The 27,085-nt window shown below is 37.5% G+C and overlaps 1 protein-coding gene across 2 annotated transcripts in view; it reads left to right on the top strand.

The window, feature by feature from the left end:
• The window catches only part of glis1 (GLIS family zinc finger 1), a 267,434-nt gene that overhangs the window by 216,067 nt on the left and 24,282 nt on the right, over nt 1-27,085 (top strand). For both annotated transcript variants that reach the window (XM_062979605.1, XM_062979606.1), the window contains 3 exons: nt 4,415-4,525; nt 7,153-7,285; nt 18,411-18,555. In XM_062979605.1, coding sequence (XP_062835675.1) covers nt 4,415-4,525; nt 7,153-7,285; nt 18,411-18,555 — 389 coding nt within the window. The remainder of the gene's footprint in view (nt 1-4,414; nt 4,526-7,152; nt 7,286-18,410; nt 18,556-27,085) is intronic.

The raw sequence follows: 27,085 nt of genomic DNA on the forward strand, positions 1-27,085 counted from the left end.
CTTATCCCTGAATTAATGTGACTTTCTGAATAAACATTCTGCGTGTCTAAATATGTTTCCTGTTATACTAGATTTTGGTTGTTGTCATGATTAGAGAATGGGAACATTCTATTTAGAAAATCTTGTATGATTTTTCTATAATTGGAAGTGGAAAGCTTTGGTGATTCGAAAATAAAATACAGTTGGTTACAAATGGTAGTAAACAACTAGCAATGTTAAACTTTTGCATATTTTCCACCCAATTGTTCACTGGCCTATTTTTTGCATGTCAACTGAAAGGATAATCATCCTCGTGAGATGCCACTGCCAATTTAATTATCCAGAAAAGGACAAGAGTATGCTTTGTTTAGTCAGGTGTTATCTAAAACTTATAACAAGACAGAGTACCCCCAAATACAACAGAACATCTAAAGTCCTTGCCAGATTTTGCATAAGTCTTGAACCAGAAATTATGTCACCTTAAATATGGCCTTTAGGAGCAATGCAGTAATATCTGATGGCTTCCATGCCAGTGGAATGGTAAATCTACTCCTCATTTTAATCTGAACTTCAACGGAACTATCCTATTCCCAAAATAGGAACACATCGAATGACTTTAAAATCTGAATTAAATGCAGAGTAAATTCAATGCCACACTAACCTAGGTCTCACTAATTGCCCCTGAAGTTTTGAAGTGTATTCCTCCGTTTTTTTCTCCTAAGCTTGCTTTTAGTACTATAATAAAGCTTCACTACTCAAGATAGTCTATAGAAGTCCATAGTACCCCTCAAACTGGGGGCAACTTATTATTTGGATGATTGCTATTAATGTTCCCGCATTTGCTAGCCATTTTAGCTTCTCCAGTCAACCCACATTTGAAAGCAAAGCAGATTCTTAAGCTCCTGGTCCAAAGCTCATAACAGCAAGACACCTTCCTTTGTCTTTTTGAAAGAGGTGAACATGTGGTTTAACGTTTGGCCGCGTGTTTATGGGGCAGAAACCTGCCGGTTAATTGATATTTACTTTTAAACTAGCTACATGTCTCAGACAGTGCAGCATTAAGGAATGTGTAATGTACATTATGCCTTCCAAAAACAAACAAACCAGTCAGTCAGATTTTCCAAACCCAGGCATACTTACAATAACAATGTTTTATTTATTTGAAAGTCAGCTTTAGAAATTTGAATTTGTAATTACTTCTAAAATGTGGCACTTTTGAAACTTAATATACCATCTAGGATGCTATTTTTTGAAGTTCAATGGCTTGATGTTAATGTAAGGGGAATGATGGGGAGGGGGTGTCAGACCAATTTGAGTCACATAAATAATTTTCTAGACTGCATCATATACTATATACAGGCCCAAGTCCTTCTGTCTCCCTTTATCTTTTTAATGTGGCTGTTGTTACAAAGTGAGCCTTTAACTTTCTGTTCTCTTTTTCTTTCTTCCTGTCTCTATCTCTTTCCTCATATCTCTTGTTACTGTCTGAGATAAGTGCTGAAATTCAGCAAAAAGGTATAGTAATAATTTTGACTAACCATTTTATCAATGTTCCTGTTTACCTTTCCACACATTGGTTGAAGTTTTATTGTATTCACATACTGCATAAGCTAGCATTCATTTGTTTACATTACTGTCCAGTTTATTATCTGAGAATTTTAGCTTTGCAATATTGTTCTGCTTTGATTTTTTATTTGCTTCGGATTACACACCATAGATATAAGAAATCATGTATCCCTCATGATGGCAATAGAAATCGAAATGCATGTAACAGAAGACTTGCTGTTAATGGAAGCAAACCCTGATCCCCTATATATTCCTGCTGTGTAACTGAATCCTGTGTGAAAGTGAGATTGAAAAGGTTTAGACTAACATAGATGGACTTTTCCTGATCTAGTTTCCCCATCCTTAATAATGCGTTACTATAACGGGGGAAATACTCTGCCCAGTTAATTCCACCAAGGAATTGTTTAATGGTTTCCATCATCCTTCTTCAAATTTCGATTCTCTGTGTGTTCCAGGCACTTTCAATAAATAGACTTTCATATGTAAGTTTCTGGGTACATATCAGGTTAGCCTTTGGAGCCTTGAGCTGGTGAATGATCTTATTATTCCTTTGGAAATTTCCTGCTGGTACAAGGAGCAGGGCTACTTATTCCTCTGGAGGCACCTACAAAGAAAAAGGATTTATATGCTTAGTTCTTATTGGATGCATGTGGAAGTGATTTGAGATTCCAAATGTAGGTCAATCTGTCATTTATCTTCTCTGAAAGGAGAATCTGTAAATAATTACAAAGAACTGTTAGAATGTGCTGGGTTGATCGAATAACAGATTATTAGGTTAGGGTTAGGTCTGGGGCTGCACTGAAAACTGGTTTGAAATCTACCTTTTAAGGAAGAGTGATAAGATGACTCTCTTTATTGGAAAGATTTACTATTATTGTTGTAATACAGAATTGTTTAATTTTGTCCAAAATGAGGGGAAAACATTCTATAGAGCTCAAAGACCAATGAAAAGTTGAATATTTTCAGTATAGTTTGATCATCATAAAATTCTGGTATCTTAGCATAATGGCCTACATTGTGCAATGTCAAATGTATTGAGCAGTGGTGAGGAAGATATACCACAAAGTTAGAATTGCCAGCAAAATAAAAATAAGGAAAATTGATAATAATACCAGTTTTTCAAAGTAGGGCAGATGAAAGCAAACATAATTTAAACATTGGGACAATGTGACTTGGGAAATGTTTTTCAAATAAATTAGAGCTCTGAACCTGTTGGTTTGCAGTTTGTTTACAGTTGATTGTTTCTGCTCTCTAGGGCCACTGAAGTGATGTACAAGAGATTTAAATGCTGTCTTTTAAAACCAGTTTTTGAAACCAATAGTCAGTGGTAACCACCCAATGGAAACTCAACACAGATAGAACCAACCTATTGTCCCTTGGGGGAGAATATTATGACTGAATTACAATGATGTCATATAGAAATTCCTGTCTCATTCTTACCAAGTCAGTCTCTCAAGGTGGTGGATCCTCTACTGAATATCCCAGATTCCAGCAGGCTCATTACAGAAGAATTCTGTGTTCCAGATATCCTGCCCCCAACACGTTAAATAATAAATAATAAAACTTTATTTATATCCCGCCCTGTCTCCCTGTGGAGACTCAGGGCAGTTACCAATAAACAAAGGCAAACATTCAATGCCCATAGCAAAGACAATAACCATAAAATGTAAACACTAATAAATTAATTTACAACATCAGACACTATATGACATGAAGTTAAAATTAAGCAATTAAGAACACACGTTAAATTAAAGGTTTTCTAGATCAAAACTGACACCTTGAATGGAGTTGAGAAACAAATTGGATTGCACTGCAGTTAGTTCAAAACCAATGACATATGCCTTCTGATGTGCACATCAGATAAATAGTTTGAGTGCTACATTTTACATTAATTATAGCATTTAAACATTACTGCATTCAGGAGGTAATTAAGTCATGGATCACTCTTAAAGTCTGCCTACCTTACCTTAGAAGGGATTACAGTTGGTCACCAGTCAAAACTAGGCAAAGGTATCCTTGGCTAGAGCAGTCACCTGGACCTCAAGTAACAATGTTGGGTTCAAGATCACTTCCTAGCATTTGGTTTATATTTCTCTTCTAGCTCACGAGTGCATCAAGGATTATACAAGGCTGCTAGGTTTCTGAAATCCCATGGTGATGTAGTGTTTGTATGAACCAATTCCATCTCTGTTTCTGATACATCCATATGCTGTGTCCAGTACTCATTTTGATCATCTGATAGATAGCCAAACTTTATTATTACATCTGATCTTTGTTTTTAAAACTGTGTTCTTTATTAGCTTTCCAATTGTTTTTCATCTATCTTAACAATATAAAATCTGTTTTACAATATTGTGCATTTATTTCAGAGTCTAGTAAGCAGAGCACCAATTAACAATAAATAATACGTCCATCATACATACTTGCATACTCGATAGCTTCTATATACTGTGTAAAATTAGAAAAGAATATAAATAAGTAATGTTATTTCATCATTAGTAAGACGTTCAGATATTGTAGAATTTTCAAGATTTGGGATAATACTTATTGTAATTTAATCCAGGTCACTTTATCCGCAAAATCACATTAAGTATCCAGATGTGTAAGTGTTATGAGCATTTGGACTGAGTTCAGGATACAAGAGTAATGTACTATATCTGCTCTTTGCCAGGCTTGTTAGTACCATTATACAGTTACATTTGCACAACTGAGCAAGCAGCTAAAAGCTTTATAATATGCTTGCACGTCGCCAACAATCCCTGAACATTTTATGTCCTGACCATAATAGTTCATACCTTGAGGGGGACATTTCCAAAGCAGACATCCTTTCCAAGTTATCATTTTTGCTTCCCTTTCCACATGCTTACAGAAACCATATGCTTGTCAGATCCCTGGGTGCTCCAAACGCTACACTGACCCAAGTTCCCTCCGAAAACATGTGAAAGCTCATTCTGCCAAAGAACAACAGGTGCGTAAGAAGGTAAGACCAGAAAGATGAAGGATAGCAATGGGAAGTAAATGCTTCCTTAGCATGATGATTTGGATGGTGATACATTTGTATTTTAGAGCTTTTTATTGCAATTGAAAGGATAAATCAGAAACTGCATTTGTTTTCTTAACCTTATATTGCTTGCATGTCTTAAGCTATGCCACTTTGACGTTATTTTAGATACAATAAAATTATGTTTTGATATGAATAATCTGCACTGATTAGTTGGATGCTATTCAAATCCTTAGTCCAATCTAATGAAGCATGATTATAAACACTTGGCAGAATTGCTGTCAGGAGATTGGCAGAATCTGAATTTTAGAAAACTTAAAAGGAAGCTGAAATTTACTCAGTTGTTTTAGACGTCAAGTTCGTATCATTGTTGTCTAATTGGTTTAATTTTTGAACTATAAAAAACGTAAAAACTTTCATTATTGAGTGATGTAAATGTCATAAGGGTAAAAAACAATGCTGACTACATTTACTGATTTTCTCCCATGGTAAAATGAGCTCTGGAATGTACTGTGAAATCAAACAGCACAGGATTGGTTTCATTATATGTGAGTCTCCAATTGTTGCAGAGTTAGGAAACTTTCTGCCTTTTATTGCATGTTGTATATCCAGTGAGCACATCATTTCCTCTCTACTCATCCATCAAATGTGTGGCTCTATTTCTTCTTCTACTGCACACATGAGGACAATGTTATATAGCATAGAGTTACAGTTTTTAAGGCAGTCTAGTCACTCTTATAGTAAAGGGAGATTTAGCTCCTTTAACATGGTTCATCAACCATAGGGCTCCTCTAAACAGGACAAACGTTTTGGAAGCTTTGGTATTTCCTGGAAATTCTTGACAACGGTGGTAACATTTTCTTACCACTTGGAGTGGATTACTTTTTTAATTTTAAGACATATTACAACAATAAAATATGCTTTGCCCATGTCTCTTTTTAAATTGTTATTTTTGTAGAGTTGTTGTGTATAAGTCAAATGACACTTTTGCATTATAGCAGTATAATTCTATAGTTTTAAATCCTACAAAGTGCTTCAGCAATGGTGGTTGTCTACAGTGTGCTCTGCATTCTACATATCTGCCTGGGATCTGGAACACTGGGGTCCACCACAGTGCATTAAACAGCTTAATTCAGACTTTTTTGCTTCTTCATGAATGAGTTGTATACCCTCTAATCTGTTCTGCAACATGCATTGGCAGTGTGCGTTTTGTGGCTACTGGAGTTTCAAATTCATTTGGAGCCACATCAAATGGTCATTGTAGATATGAGCCCTAAGAGGCAGACCTTGGGAAAGTTACGTTTATTGGGTTACAAATCCCTGAATCACTTCACCAATATGGCCACTGCCCATGCTACCTGGGAGTTTCCAAGAACTGCAGTTACAGTACATTATTCGTAATTGTTTGTTTCCAGGTCAAAAAATAGTTTTTATGGCCATCAGGAAATCCTGTTAGGAAGAATACAGATCAGCAAGAATTTGGCATATTCCATGATATTCCATGAAGGAGAATATTACAGTTATTTGTCCTCATGTTATTTGTCCTGTGTTATACTGAGTCATATTGTTGCCCCATCTATCTATTATAACAGGTAGTAGCTCTGCAGAAATAGGCATGTTTGTCCCAGCCCTTTATGGATATGGCAGAGAATGGATTTTGGTATTGTAGGCAAATTATGATCTCCTAATGTCCCTTCTCAAGTATTGGAATTTTCACCTTTGTTTTGGCAGTGTTACATCGAGAAAATCTATCAATTCTTTCACAGAATAAAATGTAATTATTTAGTAGTAGTGGTTTAAATCTTTAGCAGCTACTGCTGTTGATTGTGATGCAGAATCTTCAGTCTTTGTTTTGAGAGAGAAAGAAAAGCTGCCTGTAGGACAGAACGTTCAGCTTATTTGCCTAGATCTTTAAGTTTAAAATAACTGAGCCCCAAGGGAAGGTGGAATGCAAAACTGTAAACTTCAAAACAATAAGCATTTATTAACGGCCACAGCATCAACTGGTTGTTTCTGTGTAATTTGAGTCTTGTGTTATGACAAAAGTTTGGCAACATCAGCATGTTTAAAAGAGAATTAGAAATGCTTTTCTTTCTTAATTCTCCTCTCCTGCTGTTTTTAATATGATCGACATTGTGGTTTGCAAAGAGCATGCTTTGGACACTTTTGGCAGTGCATTAATTTACATGAAATACAGCTGACATATCAGCAGCACCACTTGCATATTACTAACAGGCCGCCATCTTGCCAACTCTACTCTGATAAGTGCAAATATCTTCCGCTATCAAATATCTTTCCAAGTATTGCAGATACTGAAGTGATGCAATCCTTTCAAAAGAAGGAAATCATGTGCAACTAAATTAATTCATAAAATGGTGACAGATATAACAGAACATTATGTGTCTAAGCACCAAAATGCTGCCAGTTTCAGATTAGCGCACTTTATTTGTGTGCTCAAGAAACCCAACTGATTTCTAATTAGAAGCACTGAGTACCTCATAGATCCTCAGTTATTTCAGTGCTGGAAACAATGACATTTTGTTTCTTCTTCTATATGTTCTGCACATTGAAAATGAAAATCTTTTTATTTTATCCTCCTCTTATAGCTACATTCGTGCTCTGATGCTGAACAGGACATAATAAGTGAGTGCTTGGCCATGCAGCAACTTCACCCTTCTTCGCAACACATTTTGGATGGGAAGTGCGGGCGATCAATGGGCCAACATGACCTAATAACAGGTGGGAACATTTCTAATAAATACTCTGCAGTATAAAGGCCATGGGAAACTCAGCTGTAAGTCCCCAACCAGTGACAAATCTCATCAAGTAGATCTGAACCTGATGACTATCTCTTGGTCCAGCATATTTCACTATGCATATCTCACTATGAGCTCCCCAGACAAAAAATAAGATCTACGGTAATAAATGCAAAAATGAAACATAACCTTTATTGTATTCAAAATAGAGAGAAGAGCATTCACTAGTTACCCTATACTGTTACAGATAGTAAAGCCAAAAACTTGAAAAATGCCCTCAGAAAGAATTTTTGTGGTCAATAGCCTTCCTATGACTTCTTGATTCAAGCAATGTGTTTATGTTGATTTTTCCAGTAGTAAATTTATTCACATTTGCACCACAAAGGTAGGCCTCAAGCAGATGGTTTAGGAAAATTAGGCATTTGCTTACAGGTCAATATCCACAGCAAATCTATTACAAGTTTATTATTCCTTAGTGCAGTAGTTTTTAATCTGTGGGTCCCCAGGTGATTTGGCCTACAATTCCCAGAAATCCCAGCCAGTTTACCAGCTGTTAGGATTTCTGGGAGTTGAATGTCAAAACATCTGGGGTCTCACAGGTTGAGAACCACTGCAATGGGACCAAAACTGTTTTGGATTTTTAAATGTCTATGAAATGGCTGGAATGCAAGTGTAGTGCTCAGCATGAATCCACACCTCTCTCCATTTCTTCTTCTCTTCAGCCTTATGTGTAATCCATTTGTTACATGTGTCATGTGTGAGGTGCAAGTCTGGAGAGAGACTGAGGATCTGAGAGATCGAGGATATAAGGGACATGATATCTGGATTTGGGGCAGAGAGGAGATCTGGGGGAGGGGGGAATGCTGCTGCTATGACCTCGAAAGCAAAAGCAGGTGACTGGTGACAAAAAGTTTTGGATTTGATGCAGCTATACAAAGCTAGTAATTCATAACTAGAGAGTCAGAGCCTTGTGGGTGCGTTTGGGGAATTATAGGTGGGATTCCAGGCTGCCAGAAAATGTATAAGATAGAACATAAAGTGCTAAATATGTTATTTTTTCCAGTTTAGTAATTGGAACCAACAGGTGGGTCTCAAGCAGAGGTAGAATTCCATTTGGAAGGTTACTTAAGTAAAATGTTTGGTAACCAAAATTCTTGTATAGTCTAAACACTAGACTACACAGGCTTCAAAAATAATGTGCAGTCAGATACACTGTATAATGCTTCCTTTTATTCCACTTGAAAATACTTGTTTATGCTGGGTTGTTTTCCTAGAGAAACCACAGCATTAAGGTACAGAGTGCTGTGCCATTGGGATTACTTGGATTACGAACCTTTCCCACTAAGCTAAGGCAACAGCATATTTTAAATATGTCAAGGATGAAAGTTAACACAGGGAGATGAATCATTTTTCAAGTCTTCTGTCCCTTGTGTTGAACTTCAAAGCAAGCCTATGCTTTAGTCATAAGTTGAGACTATCTGAGAAAGAATACTCTCTGTAATCATAATATATGGACTTTACAAGTCTGCATTGTTAAAAATATTCATGTAGTTGTGCTTTAGGACTGCATCACTGAAACTTTGAGTGTTTATGAAATTGCTTTTAGAACATAAGACCAGTCCTGCTGGGAAAAACTGAGGGCATGTCTAGTCTAGAATGCTGTCACCAATAAGCCAGATAAGCCCTTGGGACACAAGCAAGCAAGTGAAAATTGTTTTATGCTTGCCTTCCCACATTTGATAACCTCTCCATCTTTTGGACTACAGCTCCCATTAGCTCCAGAAAGTAGGGTTAGTGGTAAAAGACAGTGGAAGTCGTTTCTTGAAAACATCAGGAGGGCAAGCGATTGAGGGAGACTGCTGAATACAGAAAGTATCCAACAACTCTGTGTAGTAGAATGTTATTGATGCTACCTTGATTTTCAAGATAGGAATTCAGAATAAGCTTATTTAGATCTTGCCAATTAACATTTGTTCTGATTATATATGGTCCTGTTCCTATCAAATAAAAGTTTAATGGGAAGAGACTGAAGATCACAGGTCACTTTGCCATGAGTATCTTGGGTTACAATTCATTTCACTTTAGGTCTGAGAGAGAGTTTTCTTTCAAAGAATCTAAATCCTCTTGTCCCATCCTTCTCCGTAAGCTGTACTTTTAAAATGTTACTGGAATTAGGTGAAATTTGCCTTTTATTATAATAGTACTCCTTTCTAAATCAGCAAAGTCTGCCAACTGTCAAATAGATTTAGAGATCTTGATCCTGGGATGATGGAGTCTTTTAAAAGGAATGCTTCTAATAACCTTCCAACGATTTATTTAAACATCTAGCTATATGATCCTCCTTCCGAGAGAACAAAGTTTCATACATTTCAGATAGGTAAACATGGGAATTTTATGCAAGTTGCAAAATGGAGAGCCAGAGTTCTTTAGTGGTGTGAGTGTTGGACTAGTACTCTAGAGAACAGGGTTCAAATCCTGTCTCAAGAGAACTATAAAGTACTTTAGAGCACCAATTTTCTATTATTTCAGGCAAAATGCATGCAGAAATACTACAACTATTATTCACATAATTAAATTTCTTCTTCTTCTCCACTTTTATGGAGATGGCATCATTTTTTTAACTGAACAACTGTCTTTTGCAAAATGGATATGAAATTTTAGAAGCAATTCATTTTTGACCACTTTTAGGAAGGTTACATCACTTCTGATGAGACCCAAATCAATATGTCCAAGGAACTCCTAGGTAAAGTGTAGATGTCTTTTATTTCCATTTCCTCTATTCTGTATTTTCTGGAATTGCCCCCTGCCATTTTCCTTCCCCCCTAGTTATTTGGCAGAGCCCAAAAAAGTCTTTATCCCAGATGATCTGCGAAGCTAGTTTAGTAACAGATGTTAGTGCTAAAGGTTAAACCATTTAGATTTTGATGGATGACATGTATTTATAAACCGAAGTGGTTAATGTGTTAAGAAGCACAAGGCACCCACTTCTAAGCTGTGGTGCATAGCTGAAGAATGGCATTTCTATTGCTTACGTACAACACATTAGACATTGCAGATTGTTCTTCATTGGGGAATGAAATATCTGATTTTTCAACCTTCTGAAATTATTGCATTTGAAGATGTGTTATCAGTTAGTGATGACAGTCATAATCAACAGCAATCTCATTTTACACTGGAGTTGTGTAAAATTTTGATAAACTTGACCATCACTTTTAGGGCAGTTTGGAACCCTGTGAGGGAAAATCGTAGCCCTTCTGAGATGTGAATTTGTGCACAGAGGGAATGTAGACAGCATCATTCCTGAACCTTCAGTCTCAACCTTTTACTCGTTCATCAAACTGCCTGAGCACCCATTTAATGTCTACATACAGGGCCTTGCTAGAAACTATACTGCATGTGCAGGAGATCCCTTTAAACATTTTAATAAATATACCTTGCTCAGCAATGAAGTAATAACCATTCTACCATTCTTACCCACTGCCATTCATTTTGTGAGGAAATTCATATGTGTAAAGGCCTTGTGTTTTCCTTATAAGTATTTATTGCTACAGAGATCTGAAGTTCTGAACATTGGGAACTCAGGTCAAACTTGATAGGTATTATAGGTATTTATTAAATGTTTTCCTTGTGCTTAAGACTTATTTGAATCATGGTTCCAGACAGTTGTTTTACACACACACACACAGTGTTTAGGAGAAGGCCAAGTTTGTCAAGCTTGTCAAGTTTGTCAAGTTTGTCAAGCTATACATACATTTAAACAACCTCAAACAAGCTTAGGTCAGCTCCATATATCTGGTTCATAAGAACCATCCAGTTTTAGAGAGGTCAGAAATTTAGCACAAAATGGCACCTGTGATCCAACCCTTGTGGGATAATTATTATGGTAGGTGGGCCATTACTTTTTTGAGTATGGGAATTTTGTGCTTCGCCATAGCCTAACTGAACTGTCATGCTGGATACAGATCTCTAGAGATTAAGTGCACTATAACGAATTCTCTCAACTTCTGGCATGATTCCATCCGAAAAATCCTGCAAATGTCTTGGGAAAACAGACAGACAAATGTCAGTATTCTGGAAAAAAAGCATAGACCACCAGCACTGAAGCAATGAACCTCCGCCATCAACTGTGCTGAACTGGCCATCTGAATGAACTGGCCATCTGAACTGAATGACCGATCACTGTCTCCCAATGCAGTTACTATACTCTCAAGAACAGAAAATGGAAGGTTGGTTGAAAGCAAGACACATTTTAAAATGGGCTTAAAGCTAATTTTAAAAACTGTGGCATAGACACTGAGAACTGGGAAGCTCTGGCCCTTGTGTGATCTAACTGGAGGTCAGCTGTTACCAATAGTGCTGTGGAATTTGAAGAGGCACGAGTGGAGGGCAAAAGGGAGAAATGTGTCAAGAGGATGACGCATCAAGCCAATCCTTGTTGGGACCGCCTTCCATCTAGAAATAGATGTCCTCACTGCAAAAGATAAGAATAGGTCTCTACAGTCACTTACAGACCCACCACCAAGACTCTACACTTGGAAGGCGACTGCCACGAGTGATAGCCAATGATAATGATAATTCAAAATGATAAAAAGAAGTTATCTCATGAAAATAATTTTTCAAAGGAAGTAAATTCTTTTAGCAAATAACCTGCAATCAGCTAAGTAATTTATAAATAAAAATTATGAACATGATGATAAAGCATTTCATTCTGCTAATGAGTAACATTTCACAAATAATGTAGTCTATATTGTTGTATGGGGGGAAATAAAGAAATTTTCACTCTCCACACTCCTGAAATATAGTTCAAGACCCACAAATGATTGAGCTATGAGATTAATTGCATACTTGCATATACTTCACAAGGCAGTTTATGTTAGACATTCATTTTCTGTGCAGAGACCACCCTGATGCATCAAGGCAAAAGTGTTTATTATTGAAATTAGACAGTAGTTTCTCACTCAGCTGTAATGGCTTACAATTTGAACCATGGGAGGGCAGCCTGGTGATCTCATCAAAAGCTAGGCTGCAGTTGAACTGATGGGAACTGAACTGATTTGAAGAGAATTGTGTTCTTTTTTTAAAAAGAAAGAATCAAAAGGAACTGATTTTAACTCATTTCAAAGTCTTGTATGAGTATGAGGTTCCTTCATAGCCCATAGGAGAGTCCCATTGATGTCCTAGTTCTCAGACTTTCGATAATTTGAAATTTATTTCATTAGTACATCTGTATCACATAGGAAGAACTAAGATGGAGAAAAGACAAAGCTCTGGGCCAGCAGCTAATCAGACCTCTAGGCCACTGCTTGTCTCTCCCCAAGTACCAAATATGAAAGGAGGGAAAGCAGAAGTTACAAACTCCAGTGGCCTAACTTGCACAATGCTGAGAAATTCAGAGCCCATCTTTCATGTATTTTGAACTGGATCAAATACACTGGAGGAGTAAGGGCCAAGAAAATCACCTTTTCTGCTGCTACCACAGTATCCTCCTCCTCCGCCTCCTCCTCCTCCTCCCATGGCTGGGAAGATGTAGATAGAGATATTCACTGGCACCCATGAGTGACAATAGTAGTTACTGTTATAAAAAGAATAGATTGTCCCGTGGTAGGAGGAGAGAAACCCTGGGAAGGGTGGAGTTTGGCTTCTTGGTTTTGGATCAACTCCACCATTAGGAAGAAGAGATACTGTTTCTGTTGATGGTATTTCTATTCATCTTAAGATATAAAATTAGTTGTGGGTTGAAAGTGATGTTCATAGGTGCTAAAATTTATCAATGCGATTAACTTGATCAAGATAGATCGAAACAGAGATGCGTGGCTTTGTTAGCTGAACTGTATTTTTTTATTACTCAAAGCTAAAAATGTTATGAGAACTGGAATTGTTTGATTTTCTCTGACTGAAATTCGTTACATAATTAGTTTTTCACATCAATGTTTTTGTACAGTATACGAAGATAATGCCAAAGTTGGCAATCATGCACCATGCAGGCTTCATGGGGCTTTGGGAAGCTTTGGTGAGGTTTTCTCATAGCACAGCAATACTGTTATACAATACTACTTTTCACTGAAGAAAAAGAAAATCCAATTCCTGGGAGCACCTAGAGCTCAATTCTTATTTTGTCAAAATGGCAGGGATACAGCCAACATGTGATCCACTGGAACCAAAAATGGCCGTTCGAATAATCTCTGGCAGCCCACTTCTGAGGTACAGGAAACTACAATTATTTGGTGCAGCCCTGTCCTCTCCATCCCAAACCTTCCTATATTGTCAGGGAATATCTGCAAAAGAGTTGCAGCTACATTAAAGTGAATGTGACTCCAAAATTCCAAATATCAGGAAGTCTGGCTGCCTTATTAAAGGCTCTGTAAGTATAACCAACAAAATGAGAATGCAAATATCAGGGTTTAAATCCACATGTTAATTTCACCTAAGCAATGTATACCTGCAAGCCCCATGTAGCCCTCAGGCCCCTTTCTGCAGTGGATTTTTTTTAAAAAAAAAACAAACCCAAAACAAAATGGATTATTTCATCCCCAAACTTCACAACACACTCAGAATTGCTTAAGATGTTACATTTTTGCTCCCCTTAACCCTAGAGAAAGTACACTAACTGCAAAACATGACCAAAATGACATATTATGTCATGTCTCTGGTTTTGGTTAGGCATGGCATTATGATGGGAGTGAAAATGGCCATCATTCCTAGCACAGGTGCTTCTCCAATACTAGTAGACATCTATATATAAAAAAGAGTGATGGAATCCTGGCGACCGACAAAACAACAAAACTACAGTCCTCCCCAACCTCGAAATTTGACAACACAACCCATCATACACGCCTCTAGGTTGATACAACAAAAAGAAAAGAAAAATAAAGTCCTAATTAGAGGGAGAGGAATAATTGTTTTTATCCAATTGCTGCCAGTTAGAAGGCTAAGCTCCGCCCACTTGGTCTCCTAGCAACCCACTCAGCCCAGGGGACAGGCACAGTTAGGCCTCACTTAGGCCTCTTCCACAGATTATCAGATTTTAACTGGATTATATGGCAGTGTAGACTCAAGGCCTTTCCACACAGCTATATAACCCATTTAGAATCTTATATTATCTGCTTTGCACTGGATTATCTTGACTCCACACTGCCATATAATCCACTTCAGTGTGCATTTTATACAGCTGTGATGAAGGGGCCTCATATAATCCAGTTCTAAGCAGATAATATAAGATTATCAATATACAGTAGAGTCTCACTTATCCAACATAAACAGGCCGGCAGAACGTTGGATAAGTGAATATGTTGCATAATAAGAAGGGATTCAGGAAAAGCCAATTAAACATCAAATTAGGTAATCATTATACAAATTAAGCACCAAAACATCATGTTATACAACAAATTTGACAGAAAAAGTAGTTCCATGCGCAGTAATGCTATGTAGTAATTATTGTATTTACAAATTTACCACCAAAATATCACAATGAATTTAAAACACCGACTACAAAAACATTGATTACGAAAAGGCAGACTGCGTTGGATAATCCAGAACATTGGATAAGCGAATGTTGGATAAGTGAGATTCTACTTTAATATGAAATAATTACTGTGATAGAATAATACAGAACAATATAATCTCTAAAACCAGGACAGTAAATAAAGAGAAACACTCTGAAAGCAAGGAAATTGGAAATACCACAAAGGAAACAATCAAGGCCAGCTAACACAGACAAAAAAAACCCCCCAAAATATTGTATATTCACAACCTTTAGGAAATAATATCCCCTGATGACGCAGCGTGTTAAAGCGCTAACGTGCTGAACTTCTGGACCGAAAGGTCGCAGGTTTGAATTGGCGGACTGGAGAGAGCCCCCACTGTTAGCCCCAGCTTCTGTCAACTCTAAAGTTCAAAAACATGCAAATGAGAGTAGATGAATAGGTACTGCTCCGGCGGGAAGGTAACAGTGCTTCATGCAGTCATCCCACATGACCTTGGAGGAGTCTACGGACAACGCCAGCTCTTCGGCTTACAAATGGAGATAAGCACCAACCTCCAAAGTCAGACACGACTGGACTTAATGTCAGGGGAAAACCTTTGCCCTTTACCTTAGCTACCACCAACTCCTCAATACTTTATTTCCCATACCACCATACTTCGCCACAGCAACGCGTGGCCGGGCATAGCTAGTATTCAATAAATTGCTATGTTATATTTCAGCAATTTTGTCAATTCCTACGCAGACCCCCCCCCCCCCCCCCCCTGAATGTTTCACACAAAATCCTGGACATTCGAGATGAGTTTAGTCTTCTTGGGATTAACAACTGGATTTTGGCCTTGGGTCTTTCTTTTTCTTCATGCTAAATTTGTAATTAATACAGTCTGTGTTCCAGTCCTGTAATTAAATTAAGTAGCAGCTCTGTGATGTCTAGCTAGAATTCCTTGCATCTTTTAAATATGTCATCCGGCTGCCACTATCACAGGTTTAACAGCTAGAGTGGTGCCAAAAGGAAATTATAACACCCTGGAAACACACAGCTGTCTGATATATAAAAGAAAGCAGAGTCAGTGATAGTGTCTGTAGAGAGAACAAGTGCTAAAACAATATTTTTCCAACTGTTAGTAATAGACTGTCATATATTCCCCAGAGGGGCATTCACATAACAAAGAATAGGTCTTGTGGTTTGCAGCCCTTCTTGTAAAAATACAGATATCTGGAAATAGGTTTAAATTCAAGTACCCCAGTCTGTTCCAAACTGACTGAAGTTAATGGGAAAGTAAAGTCATTGATAATATCAAGGTGGGACTAAAAGATGTCATGATGTTTCATGAGATTCTCAGTATGAAGCAGAGCCAGTTTTGATTTTAGAAATCTGGAAAGACATCAGGTTGTCCCATTCAAGATGTGGGTCACTGAGTTCATATTCTTTCTTCCTTATTGATGGTTATTATCATTTCTTTATTTTACTCTGATGAGTGATATGCACATTCACATGACACATATGCTATATTCTTCCAAGTGGGACAGGCACACTGAAGTCTGGAGAACGAGCCCTATGAGGAGTGGTTTAAAGAGCTGGACATGTTTAGCCTGCAAGAGAAGGCTGAGAGGAGACATGATAGCCATGTATAAATATGTGAGGGGAAGTCATAAGGAGGAGGGAGCAAGCTTGTTTTCTACTGCCCTGGAGACTAGGACAGGGAACAATGGCTTTAAACTACAGGAAAGGAGATTTCACCTGAACATCAGGAAGAACTTCCTAACTCTGAGAGCTGTTCTGCAGTGGGACTCTCTGCCCCGGACTGTAGTCAAGGCTCCTTCTTTGGAGGCTTTTAAGCAGAGGCTGGATGGCCATCTGTCGGGGATGCTTTGAATGCGATTTCCTGCTTCTTAGCAGGGGGTTAGACTGGATGGCCCATGAAGTCTCTTCCAACTCTATTATTCTATGATTCTATGATTCTATAGTGTATATGTCATATATAAGATTTCTGTCTTATTTGTGACTAGGGAGGAACACAGTATGAATTGGGAAGGGAAGGACTGAAACAGCTATTAATGGGGAAATATTCTGAAGTTGGTTGGATTCACAGAACATAGTTTGGTACTGCACAGATATTGCTACAAAATTGAACCCCCCCCCCATGTTATTCTCTATCTTCTTCCAGGTTTTAATGTATATCTGTTTGATGCATGTTTCTCAGTCAAATGTGGAATTTATCTTACTTCGGGCTATACTACATTATAGCACTACAATTATACTTTAACTGCCATGCCTGTATCCTGTGTCATTCTGAGATTGGGAGTGAGGCAATAGAGTTCTCTAGCTAATAATGCTTTAAGGCCCTTCCCTAAACTAAAGACCTTAAGATTTCATAGGATGGAACCTTGGTGGTTAAAGTGATAGCTATAAGTGTACAGCATCATAGGGCTCTGAGAGAATGGCGAGATGGGAAATGGGAAGGAGTTGAAAGGATGAGGCTCATGGGAAAGACTCAGGCAGAACTCAAGACACACTTAATAATTTGTACTTGCCATGTTTTTGTACCATTACGGAATGAGAGCACAGTGCCTTCTCTCTTGAAACTGTCATCTGTCATCTATCTATCATCTCTCCAACTACTTACTTATCTGCCTGGACATTACTTTGCTCACAGGGTTGGGTCCTGCCTTCATGCCTTACTTGGAATTTGCTTCTACAATATGTAATGATCGTCACCTATGCATATGACTTTAAAAGGGGATTAGACAAATTCATAAAAGATAAGGCTGTCCTAATGTGTAGCAGTAATGCTGGCTATATACTTCATCCAGTATCTGAAACGCAATGCCTCTAAATATTAGTTGCTGGGGATCATGAATGAGAAGATGCTGCTGCACTCATGTCCTGCTTTTGAGCTTGTCCACCTTGTCAACAGAATGCTAATCTAGATGGCTTCTGGTCTCCTCCAGCAGGACTTTTCTTTATGTTCTTTATTTTATTTTTACATATTTAAATTGAACATTTCTTTGTAATAAAGTACATCAGTATTAAAAGTGAGGACTGCTCAATAAATACTGAGCATGCTCACTTCCTTGGAATGTTGATTGACTAAAGGAGAGGGAATTCAGGGGAGAATAAAATGGAGTAGCATAAAGAAGCTTGTTTTGAGATTCTAGCAGGGGAGCGCAGCTGTCGTATACCTGGGACCGAAGACTGGAGACCTCAGTACACTCCTTCTATACCTAGGACGTCGTCCTCTTCCACCGAGCATGCAGCTTCGGGAGGGATGCACATGGAGCAGTGAGGGAGGAAGGGGACACCTGCCTAGCCAGCCAGATCAGCCGAATCAACCCTGGCGATCAATGGGGTGACAAAATGTCGCAGCCAGATCGCCCTCATGGCTTACTGAGGACATGGCTTACTGACTGAATTCTCAGATAAGAGCACTCTGTACTTACACATTCCCACTGGGTCATTCTAAAGCAATTCTTTCTAACCCAATCCAGGAAAGCAACTATTGTAGGGGTAAGGAAATGGTAAAAGGAATTTAGCTTCTGACACTGGATTGGACTCATCTGTGCTAAGAAGAGGTTAAACAAAGATTTCAGAGCTGACTCTTTTTCACTGGGTCTCTTTCCTTCTTAGGCATGTACACTGGTTCCAGCACTAACCCCAATGGGCCATCACCTGGTCTCCTGGCACCACCTCATGACGTACCTTCAAGGCAACATATGCTTGAGTGCACCAGTGCACACCCTCACTTATCACCCTTACAAAACAACAGAGAAAGGTACGTATTAAAACTTAGCAGACCAGCTTACCCACACATACCATAACCAAACACATACTCATTTCTATGCTTGCTTAGCAACAAATGTATGTTCATTAATGACTTGTAATGACATTATTATTAAATATAATTTTGAGAATCTTTCAAAAGCTACATAGATAGAAACATAATACCAAAACACCAGTTCTTTCTGAACTCTGCTCAACATCTTATTGGGATCAGAATAGTGGGACCATGGATGGTGTTGCCATGTCGCAAAATGTAATGTGGATCTGAAAGAGTCTGCTATTGGGGAGCATGAATCTATATAGCTCTTGAATGTGGGAGATAACACTTGTCTCAGGGTCTCTACACTCCCAGGAACCGTATATTTCTACCATTCTCAAGTTTCACAGGAAAATTCCTAGCATATTTCCCTCCCTCTCTCCATTGCATCCTTCCCATCTTTTCAGCAATGGTAAAGCCTTTCAGAAACTACCTGAATGTCTTTTTTTTCAGTTTTACATACATATATTCCCACCATAATATTTTGGAGCACTATAGCAATATGGTATGATAGAAACTAGGAAGCAAATTAGAGTAAGCTAAATTCTGGTAAGTTCAAAGGGCATGGTCATTTATTCAGAAGCATACTTAGAAGAAGAGCTTAAGATTTTAGTTTCCAAATATCACCAGAACTTGTGAGTAGAGAAAAAGCAGAGGTAAATACATGTGACTCAATAACTTTTCAAGCTCTTGGATATACCATCCTAGCATCATGTATCAACTCATTTTGGATAATGAGAAAATTGGGTTTTTAGAGGTTCCATGTTTGTAAACCAACATTCAGTAGATCATATTTAAAGTCAGAAAGTTTTCCATCCAGGGATCTGTTTTCTAAGAGAACATCATTAACCAGTTGACTTACATTCTACTTCAATTCTTCTCTTACAAAGCCTTATCTACATGCTGCAGTAATGCAGGTACTTTTGTTTGCAAGAATAAATGAAAACTGGAAGAGGCTACATTCAGTTAAGATAAATACATTAAACGCTGCTGTCCTTGGGACTGCTTCTCTGTCTTCAATTACACAATTAAAATATTTTCAATACTGTAGCTGTTTCTAATATATTTTGGGTTCTGAATTCAGAAAATACAAATGTTGTACCATGCAAAATCTTTCACAATTTAATTACTAATTTCAGTATTACGGCCAACCCGCTACTTTTGGGGGGTGGGACATCAGAAAGTGGAGAAGACATGAATATTCCAACTATATTTAATTTTCTTGCTGGCTCCAGGAGCCCAGATATTATAAGTCAGCATTTGGTTCTGTGTTTTACCTTGAACCGCCTGCTTTTCCAGGGAACCAGAAAAACAAAAAGGAGAGCCTGGCCATGTTGGTCTGTATTTGTTTTCCTATTTCTCCTGTCTGAAGTGAGTTCTCATGCAAAATGCAGCAATGAATGTTCTCAGCCTCTCCTCTTTGTTTTCTGTTTTTCCAAGGATGAAGTGGGCAAGTGACAAAGAGAAGGAGAGACTTGGTTGGCGCACACAAGGTTCTCCTGCCCTTTGTTCCTGTGTTTTGCCTGGGCAATGTTCTGTAAGAAAAAGAATAAGTGATTCATACATTTCTTAAAAGGAAGAAAGGGTTTGTTCTTGAGGTCTTGCCTGCCAGAGAGCAGAAAAGGACTCAAACCCAAGGCTATCTCCTGGTAATTTGTGAAATGTGATTTATCCTGAGCGAGCTTGCAGGTCAACTGGGGCATTTCAGACAGTAGTAAAGTGCTAATTTTATTAAGTTCTCATTGATCCATCTCTTTTGTCATGCTTTCACTAATAAATTAAAAATAAAATATATGTCCTAAATTAGTTTTTTGGGAATATATCTCAATGCTTACTATGTGCCACTTTGTGATGTCTCATGGGCCTTGTAGTCCCGTTCCTAGTACTATTGTGGCAGACGAAGAGGAAAACATGGGATTTACACCGTTTCAGCCAGAAACGGAGCCCTTGCACCTGGAGGATGTTTGCCCTCAAGAAGTCAGCCAAACAAGCCTTGGGCAGAATTCTCCCCCGTTTTCTCGTAAAAATAATTATAATAAAGATAGAGGCGCTAGGGAGGCGAAGCGCCGAAGCGCCAGAATCGCAGCCAAACAATTAGCTGATTAGGTCTGCTTCCCTTGGGAAATTCTAAGGAGTTTTGCATCTGGACTAAGTTGAGTTTCACTTCTAGTTCTCCAGGGAAAGTGTTCTTCTGGCGGGAAACGAGACCCTATTTAGGTGTTTGCCGCAAAGGAAACTTTGCGGAGTCAATTCGTCAGCTGGAGGAGTGAGATCGTGTGTAGACTTCGTACTCCAGTTCCCTGTTTCCTGGATCAAGTTTCCAGCCTTGCCTTGTCCCGCGTTTTACCACGGACCTTGTTTTTGCTCTTGTTGCCTTGTTTCGAGTCTTGTTCTAGCCAAGTATCAAGTTTGCTTCCAGCCTATTTGCCAAGTTTCTATGGACTTAAGGACCTTGTCTTCTCCCCACACTTTGCTTGGCAAAGTGTGTGTTTCGGTTATTGGATTATAACTTTGGACTTTAATATCACATATTGGACATTATTTTCCTGGACTATATTTGATCTTTCCTGAAAGGTCTACTTCTGAACTATATTCTACACTTGTTTTTATTGACTTTATATATTTTCTTAATAAAGATATTAGATAGATTCTGGTCTCTGCGCATGGTTATTGGTGCTCTGCAGCCAGGGTCCTGACACACTTATTAAATCTGAGTAAAATACAGTGTGTTTGTTTGTTTGTGGATTATGGCAAGGAGATGTCTGTTTTCTTGAAAGAAGAGGATTTTGGTTCATAAAATGTGGAATTAAAAACATTGGCCATTTATTTTATAGTTGTTCTTTCACATCTTTCCCCTTATTTCTCAAATATTTGGTTGTTCTCTTTCTCTTATCCCCATAGTGTTACTATCGTGATACTGCTTAAGATTATTTCTCCATCCTGAACATATTGCTTGGCTCTGCATTCTGATTTATTTATTCCCATTGAAGTAGTCTCCATTGCATGGAAAGAAATAAGCCAAATTGTTTAAGTTTTTATTAGATGTTCCCTTGTAAGCTTCAGCTGCTAGGAACAAATTTGTATTTACTGGCTTTGCTCACAACTGGATTAAAAACCTTTTTTTGTTTTTTTAATTTATTTCTTTTTCTCAGAGCATGTCATGGAAGACCATGCTAATCTATTACTTTTTAATGTTTGGTAAGCAAAGCAAGCAGTGTAGTCATATCCTATCTTTAAAAGCAGATCTGTAAAGGATTGCAGTTTGTCTCTAACTTAATACAAAGCTAAAATAATGGCAAGATTCTAATCAACATGCAAGTGTCTTGAAACTAAGAATGAAGTTTGAAGCATGGCTTTGTTCAATACACTGATTTTCAAATGAGATTATTTGATTTAATTATATAATTTTTGTCTTATTAGTGATGTATTCCTGCAAATACTATTTTGCATAATAACTTGTTATCTGCTGTCATTACCAAATTCAAAATAAAACACTTTAAAAATATTTTAAATGATCCTTGTTTTAATATCAGTTTCAAATCAAATAGATTTCAGACATAATTTATCTCTATACCACAAATGAATGTCGGAGCTAAATATGTGACTTTCTATAATGGTAGATAATTTTACTTCTTGTTTCAGCAGCAGATCTGAAGCAAATTTTATTCACGGTGCTATTTATTTTCCACCATCTCAGGTCTCCGTTTGGACCATCTCTTGCTATAAATGAGCCTCTTGCTATAACGGAAATAGAATAGTTACATTATGAAGCTATAACTCACAGAGTCCTCCAAGCAGCAGGTCACTAGCCACATTGCCTGAGAGATTTTGGGAATTGTAGTCCAAAATAGTAACTTTTCCCAGTTCTGAAAAAGAAGGACTTCAGAGATGGGTGGGGCTTGGGATTGATTTGCTATCCACCTTGGACTAAGCATATATTTAAAAGAAATCCACCAAAACTTGGAAGGAGAAGCCATACTTGTGAAATTATGCAAAGGACCATAGAGAAAATCCCAGTCATAATAAATTGGTCAACATCTGTAGAAATGAGAATCAGGGGAGAAAGCTGTCAACCTGACAAGTCAAGTGAAATAAGTTAGAAAGGGTACGTGTAAATCAGGTAAGGTGAGTGCTATTTTAAAATTTCCTGTACATATAAAATTGAGTTGTCTTCAGACTTCAGAACAAGTATGGAAACATACTGAGTACTTCCTTGACCAAGACATTGAAGGCTGGTCAACATTTATGCGTAAACATTTTGTGTTAAAACACTGCTTCTTAAACTATGGGTTCCAACCCCAAATGGGGTCCTCATAGCTCAATGTTGAGGTTATGAAAAATTTGGCAAAATGTTTCTAACCACCACTAATTTAAACACATCTGTTAGCAACAATATGCAGTGTTACAGTAGACTCTGCAGAAACTGCTTCAGTTGTACTCCACAAAAAGGAAAATCTTGCTGTTTACTAAGCCTTGCAAATGCTGATTTATTATCAGTAAAAGTTTGGTTTTTAATACCTATTTTATATACCTATATACCCAGGATAATGTAAAATTTCTCAGGTGGAAAGGGGTTGCAATACCAAAAAAATTATTAAGAAGCCCTGTTCTAAAGGACGGGTCTGTTCTGAAATGGGTTAATGCCATTTCCACTTATAGCTGTCTTCCTTTTGAGAGCTTATAGAAATCTTACATCTAATAATTTGACTTAACACATTATTTGAGGCACACTTACTTCTTGGATATAGAAATGTTGCAGCTTTGTCAGTAGGGCACCTGGATTCCTTCAGATAAAAAATTAACTACCTAAATTAAGTAAATGCTGTAGCTATTCTTCTTTATACACACTGTTTTAGACTTCTGGAAACTGTGCAGTGTTTTGCCTCATTCATCACCTATCTCAGCCCCCTTGTATAAGTGTATGTACAGAATTTCTGTACTGTGAACCAATGTGATGACAAGGTTGGATTCCTGGATTTAAGTCTTTGGGACAGACCAAAATGATTGCTATCAAAAACTGTAGTGACTGAGTCATCATGGGTGAAAGAAGCCAAAAGCTACAAGCAACAGGGCACAAGAAGTCTGCTTACATTTGACAGAAAGACTAAGATTTTGATTTAAAGCCTTTTTTAAAACAAAAAAACTCTTGTTATACTAATCTTTGCCAAAGTCAATACCAAGTGCAGCTCTCCATTTTCCCAAATGATTTGCTAAGACATTTAAATAGTTTGACAAAAATTATTTAATTTACTTGAAAATGTTCTAACAAAATCTGACTTCATTACCAAATATATTTACACTGGCTATATATGTGATGTATAATTTTTTTTCTGTTCAGCAAAGAAGTGTGTGAAGTGTACAGAATGCTGGATCAAGTAATTTTATACTAATTTATATTAATATTAATTAAAGGAGAAGTGTTTGATTTAGAAATATTTTGGCATGTAGAAAGTGGAGCTTGTCATGATCAAGCTTTTTGTTTTTGTTTTTGAGTTTCAAGTAGTGAAGTGTTATTTTAGCATTACTTACAGCACTCACTATAAATAATGACAAGCTCTGTTTAATTTCAGCAGTTGTGAAGATAGTAAAATTTGATTTGTGGCAGCTTGAAAATGGAAAAACAACCATATGCTTTAAGACGTGTATGTATTAGAAGAAAAATCATGTATGTTTGGTGTATGTGTGTGGAATCTAATTTATATACAATTGTACGTCTACTACTACTAAAATAGCAATTTTTCTGGTATGCACTGGAAATATGTCCACATATTTCAGTGCTAATCCCAACTGGTCTCATTTTTTGTTAGATGAATGGAACTGTCTGAATAGACGGTTTTGTTTTTCATAGAAGAGGAAATAGAAAGGGTAAGAATGTCATTTTCATCAAAGTAGGGACATCTATCTAGTAGTCCTCAGCATATAAACCCAGGCCATCCAAGGTAGAGTGTGACACTAGTCGAGAGCAGAGATTTCTCAAAAGGTATCAGTAAAACAAATACAGTGAAGTAATTCAGGCCTATTCTCAGAAACATTAGGTTAATTTATAACATGGAGCTTTTCGAATGATGAACTGTACGTTTGCATTCTTGGAATCTTGGGACAGCCTATAAGTGAATGTTAGCAACCATGTAATGCACAAACTTGAAATAATTTTATAGCAAACTTTTTGGTTTAAAAAAAGCTAAAATAAAAGATTTGCAGCAGGTGTGTCCTTTTGTATATAATATTTTATGTGGAAGAACATAAAGGTATGTTGCTTTCCAATGTGCAGCTTTGTCTTAAGTGTTTATTAGATTTTGGTGCATATTGACTAGGGAGTATTTTAGAGTCTTAAGCTATCTAGTGCTTCAAGTAAAAGGGATTCAGGAAACACTGCTGTAAATTGGAATTTAACTCAATGCCAATACAAATGTGAGGAGAGTAAAACAAATAGTTGACAACAAGAGTTTCTTGAAGTCAATTATGTTCCTCAGAGCCAACATTTTACTCCTCACCTGAAGAGCCAAGGGTCTTATATTTACAAAGAAAATTGATAGTTCCCATATGTATAGTAGTTTGTTATCCCAGCTTCATTGCACAACTCTAGGGACAAATAGAAAATACAGAACATTTGGAAGGATTAGGTAGGTTCCATAACTGGATGTGAGATCCATCATTTAGGATTTTATTGTTATTTAGGAAAGGGCTGCTTTCCAGATAGTGGACAGACTGCTGGAACAATATAAAGCACTGCTTATTGAATGTAAAACAAGTGGTAATGCTTTCAGTTAAAAACATTTTTGTTACATCGAGAAATAGTCCTGTAATCAATGAGGAAAATGGATTTGGAGCAACTTTAGCATTGCAGTGGAAAACAAACAAAACAGAGTAGATCTTATTTATACAAAATAGCTGTGGCTGGAATCCAGTATGGGATTTACATATTTGTAAGCACCATAGTTACTGTGCTACATAGTGAATTTTAACCAAATCTCAGAAGAAGCTGGTTGCTGTTTACACTTCCTCCTGTGGACAATCTCTAGTGCAATAGACAGAAGCAGAACCCTGGCACAATTTCCCTGTACATCAGATATGGCTCACACAGAGACAAATGGAATTTCAGCCAGCTACTACCTGATAAACAAGGGAATAGACTGCCATTGATCACAATTATAGCTAACCAGTAATTGCAGATTGGAGGATTTTTAGTCTCTACATAACCCCTAAACTAGGGGCCATATAGAGACTGCAAGTACACAATAGCCATGGTTACACATTTCTGACTGTCAAAGGGGATTCTGGCTAATACAGTATATATCATTATGTGAGTACACTTATTTGGAAGTTTATACAAAGTGAAAAATAGAGGAGAATTTGGTTTATTGTGGTTCAGAATGCTCTCCATAGTCTACATACAGACCTGACTATGGAAATAGGCCACCACTCAAGCGGATGAAGTGTTAAAATGCCATTGGTCTGAATCTCATTCATATTGCCTATTAAAATAGACAACTGAATCCACTGTTGTGGAGTGAGTCAACCCTTGTGAAAATCCCATGGAATTGGTACATCTGCTCTGATTGGAACTACTGATAGGGAAATTTGGCCCTTTAAACATCAAGAATGGAGTCTCCAGTAGAATAAATAAGCTGTTTATTTAGAGAGATGCAGTGCCAAGCAGAATCTGGCAAGCATGTTAAAATCTATTTTCAAGCAAGCTTATATAGTAATTTAGCATTTTTGCAAAATTATACAACATCAGCAGTTGAGCAATAGAAAATGCTGCAACAATAATACAAGCTAACTAACAATAAACAAGCCCTTTTTTCAAAATCATACATGTCCCAACTATTCATAGTAACAAATTGATGTTCTAGCTCAGTGCTACTCTGGTTCTGGTTTCTGGTCCTCAGAAAGGTGCCTGTCCATGAGTGATTAGTCGACTGTTCAGAAATGAAACAGTTGTAGCCATGGGATCAGACATGGTACCAGCACTGGCACATTGGATTAAAAGAAGTCGTGGTCCCTTACAATGTGTCAGGATATCTAGGAATGCCCACCTTTTCTGCATATAAAAACATTTTCTTCAGCATTGCTCTCCTTACTTAGGACTTATGGTTAGTTTGGTCAACTTTTCTTCATCATTAAATGGAATCTGACCGCCAGGACTGTTTTTAAGGTTTGGGGGGGGGGGGGGGGGTCGATATTGGCAGGCAAGTCATTATTAATTTTGCCGACTTATTGGTAATTTTTACAAAACAAAGAAATACAGTATACATTAAGATCTAGATATAAATACATCTTTGATCCTTTTGATTGATCACTTCTAAGGGAGCATGATTTTAGAGAAGTCTTGATGGTCCAAGTTTGCCTAATAATTTTGGGGATGGACTCAGGTGTCCTCCGCCTAGTCTGGGCAGGTGACACTAACCCATTCATTCTACCATCCATGCTTTTGTAGGCCATTGTGTTCAAATATAGCAGGTTAAAAGTCAAGAATATTCTT

This window comes from Anolis carolinensis, chromosome 4 (genome assembly GCF_035594765.1).
Source record: "Anolis carolinensis isolate JA03-04 chromosome 4, rAnoCar3.1.pri, whole genome shotgun sequence".
NCBI lineage: Eukaryota > Metazoa > Chordata > Lepidosauria > Squamata > Dactyloidae > Anolis > Anolis carolinensis.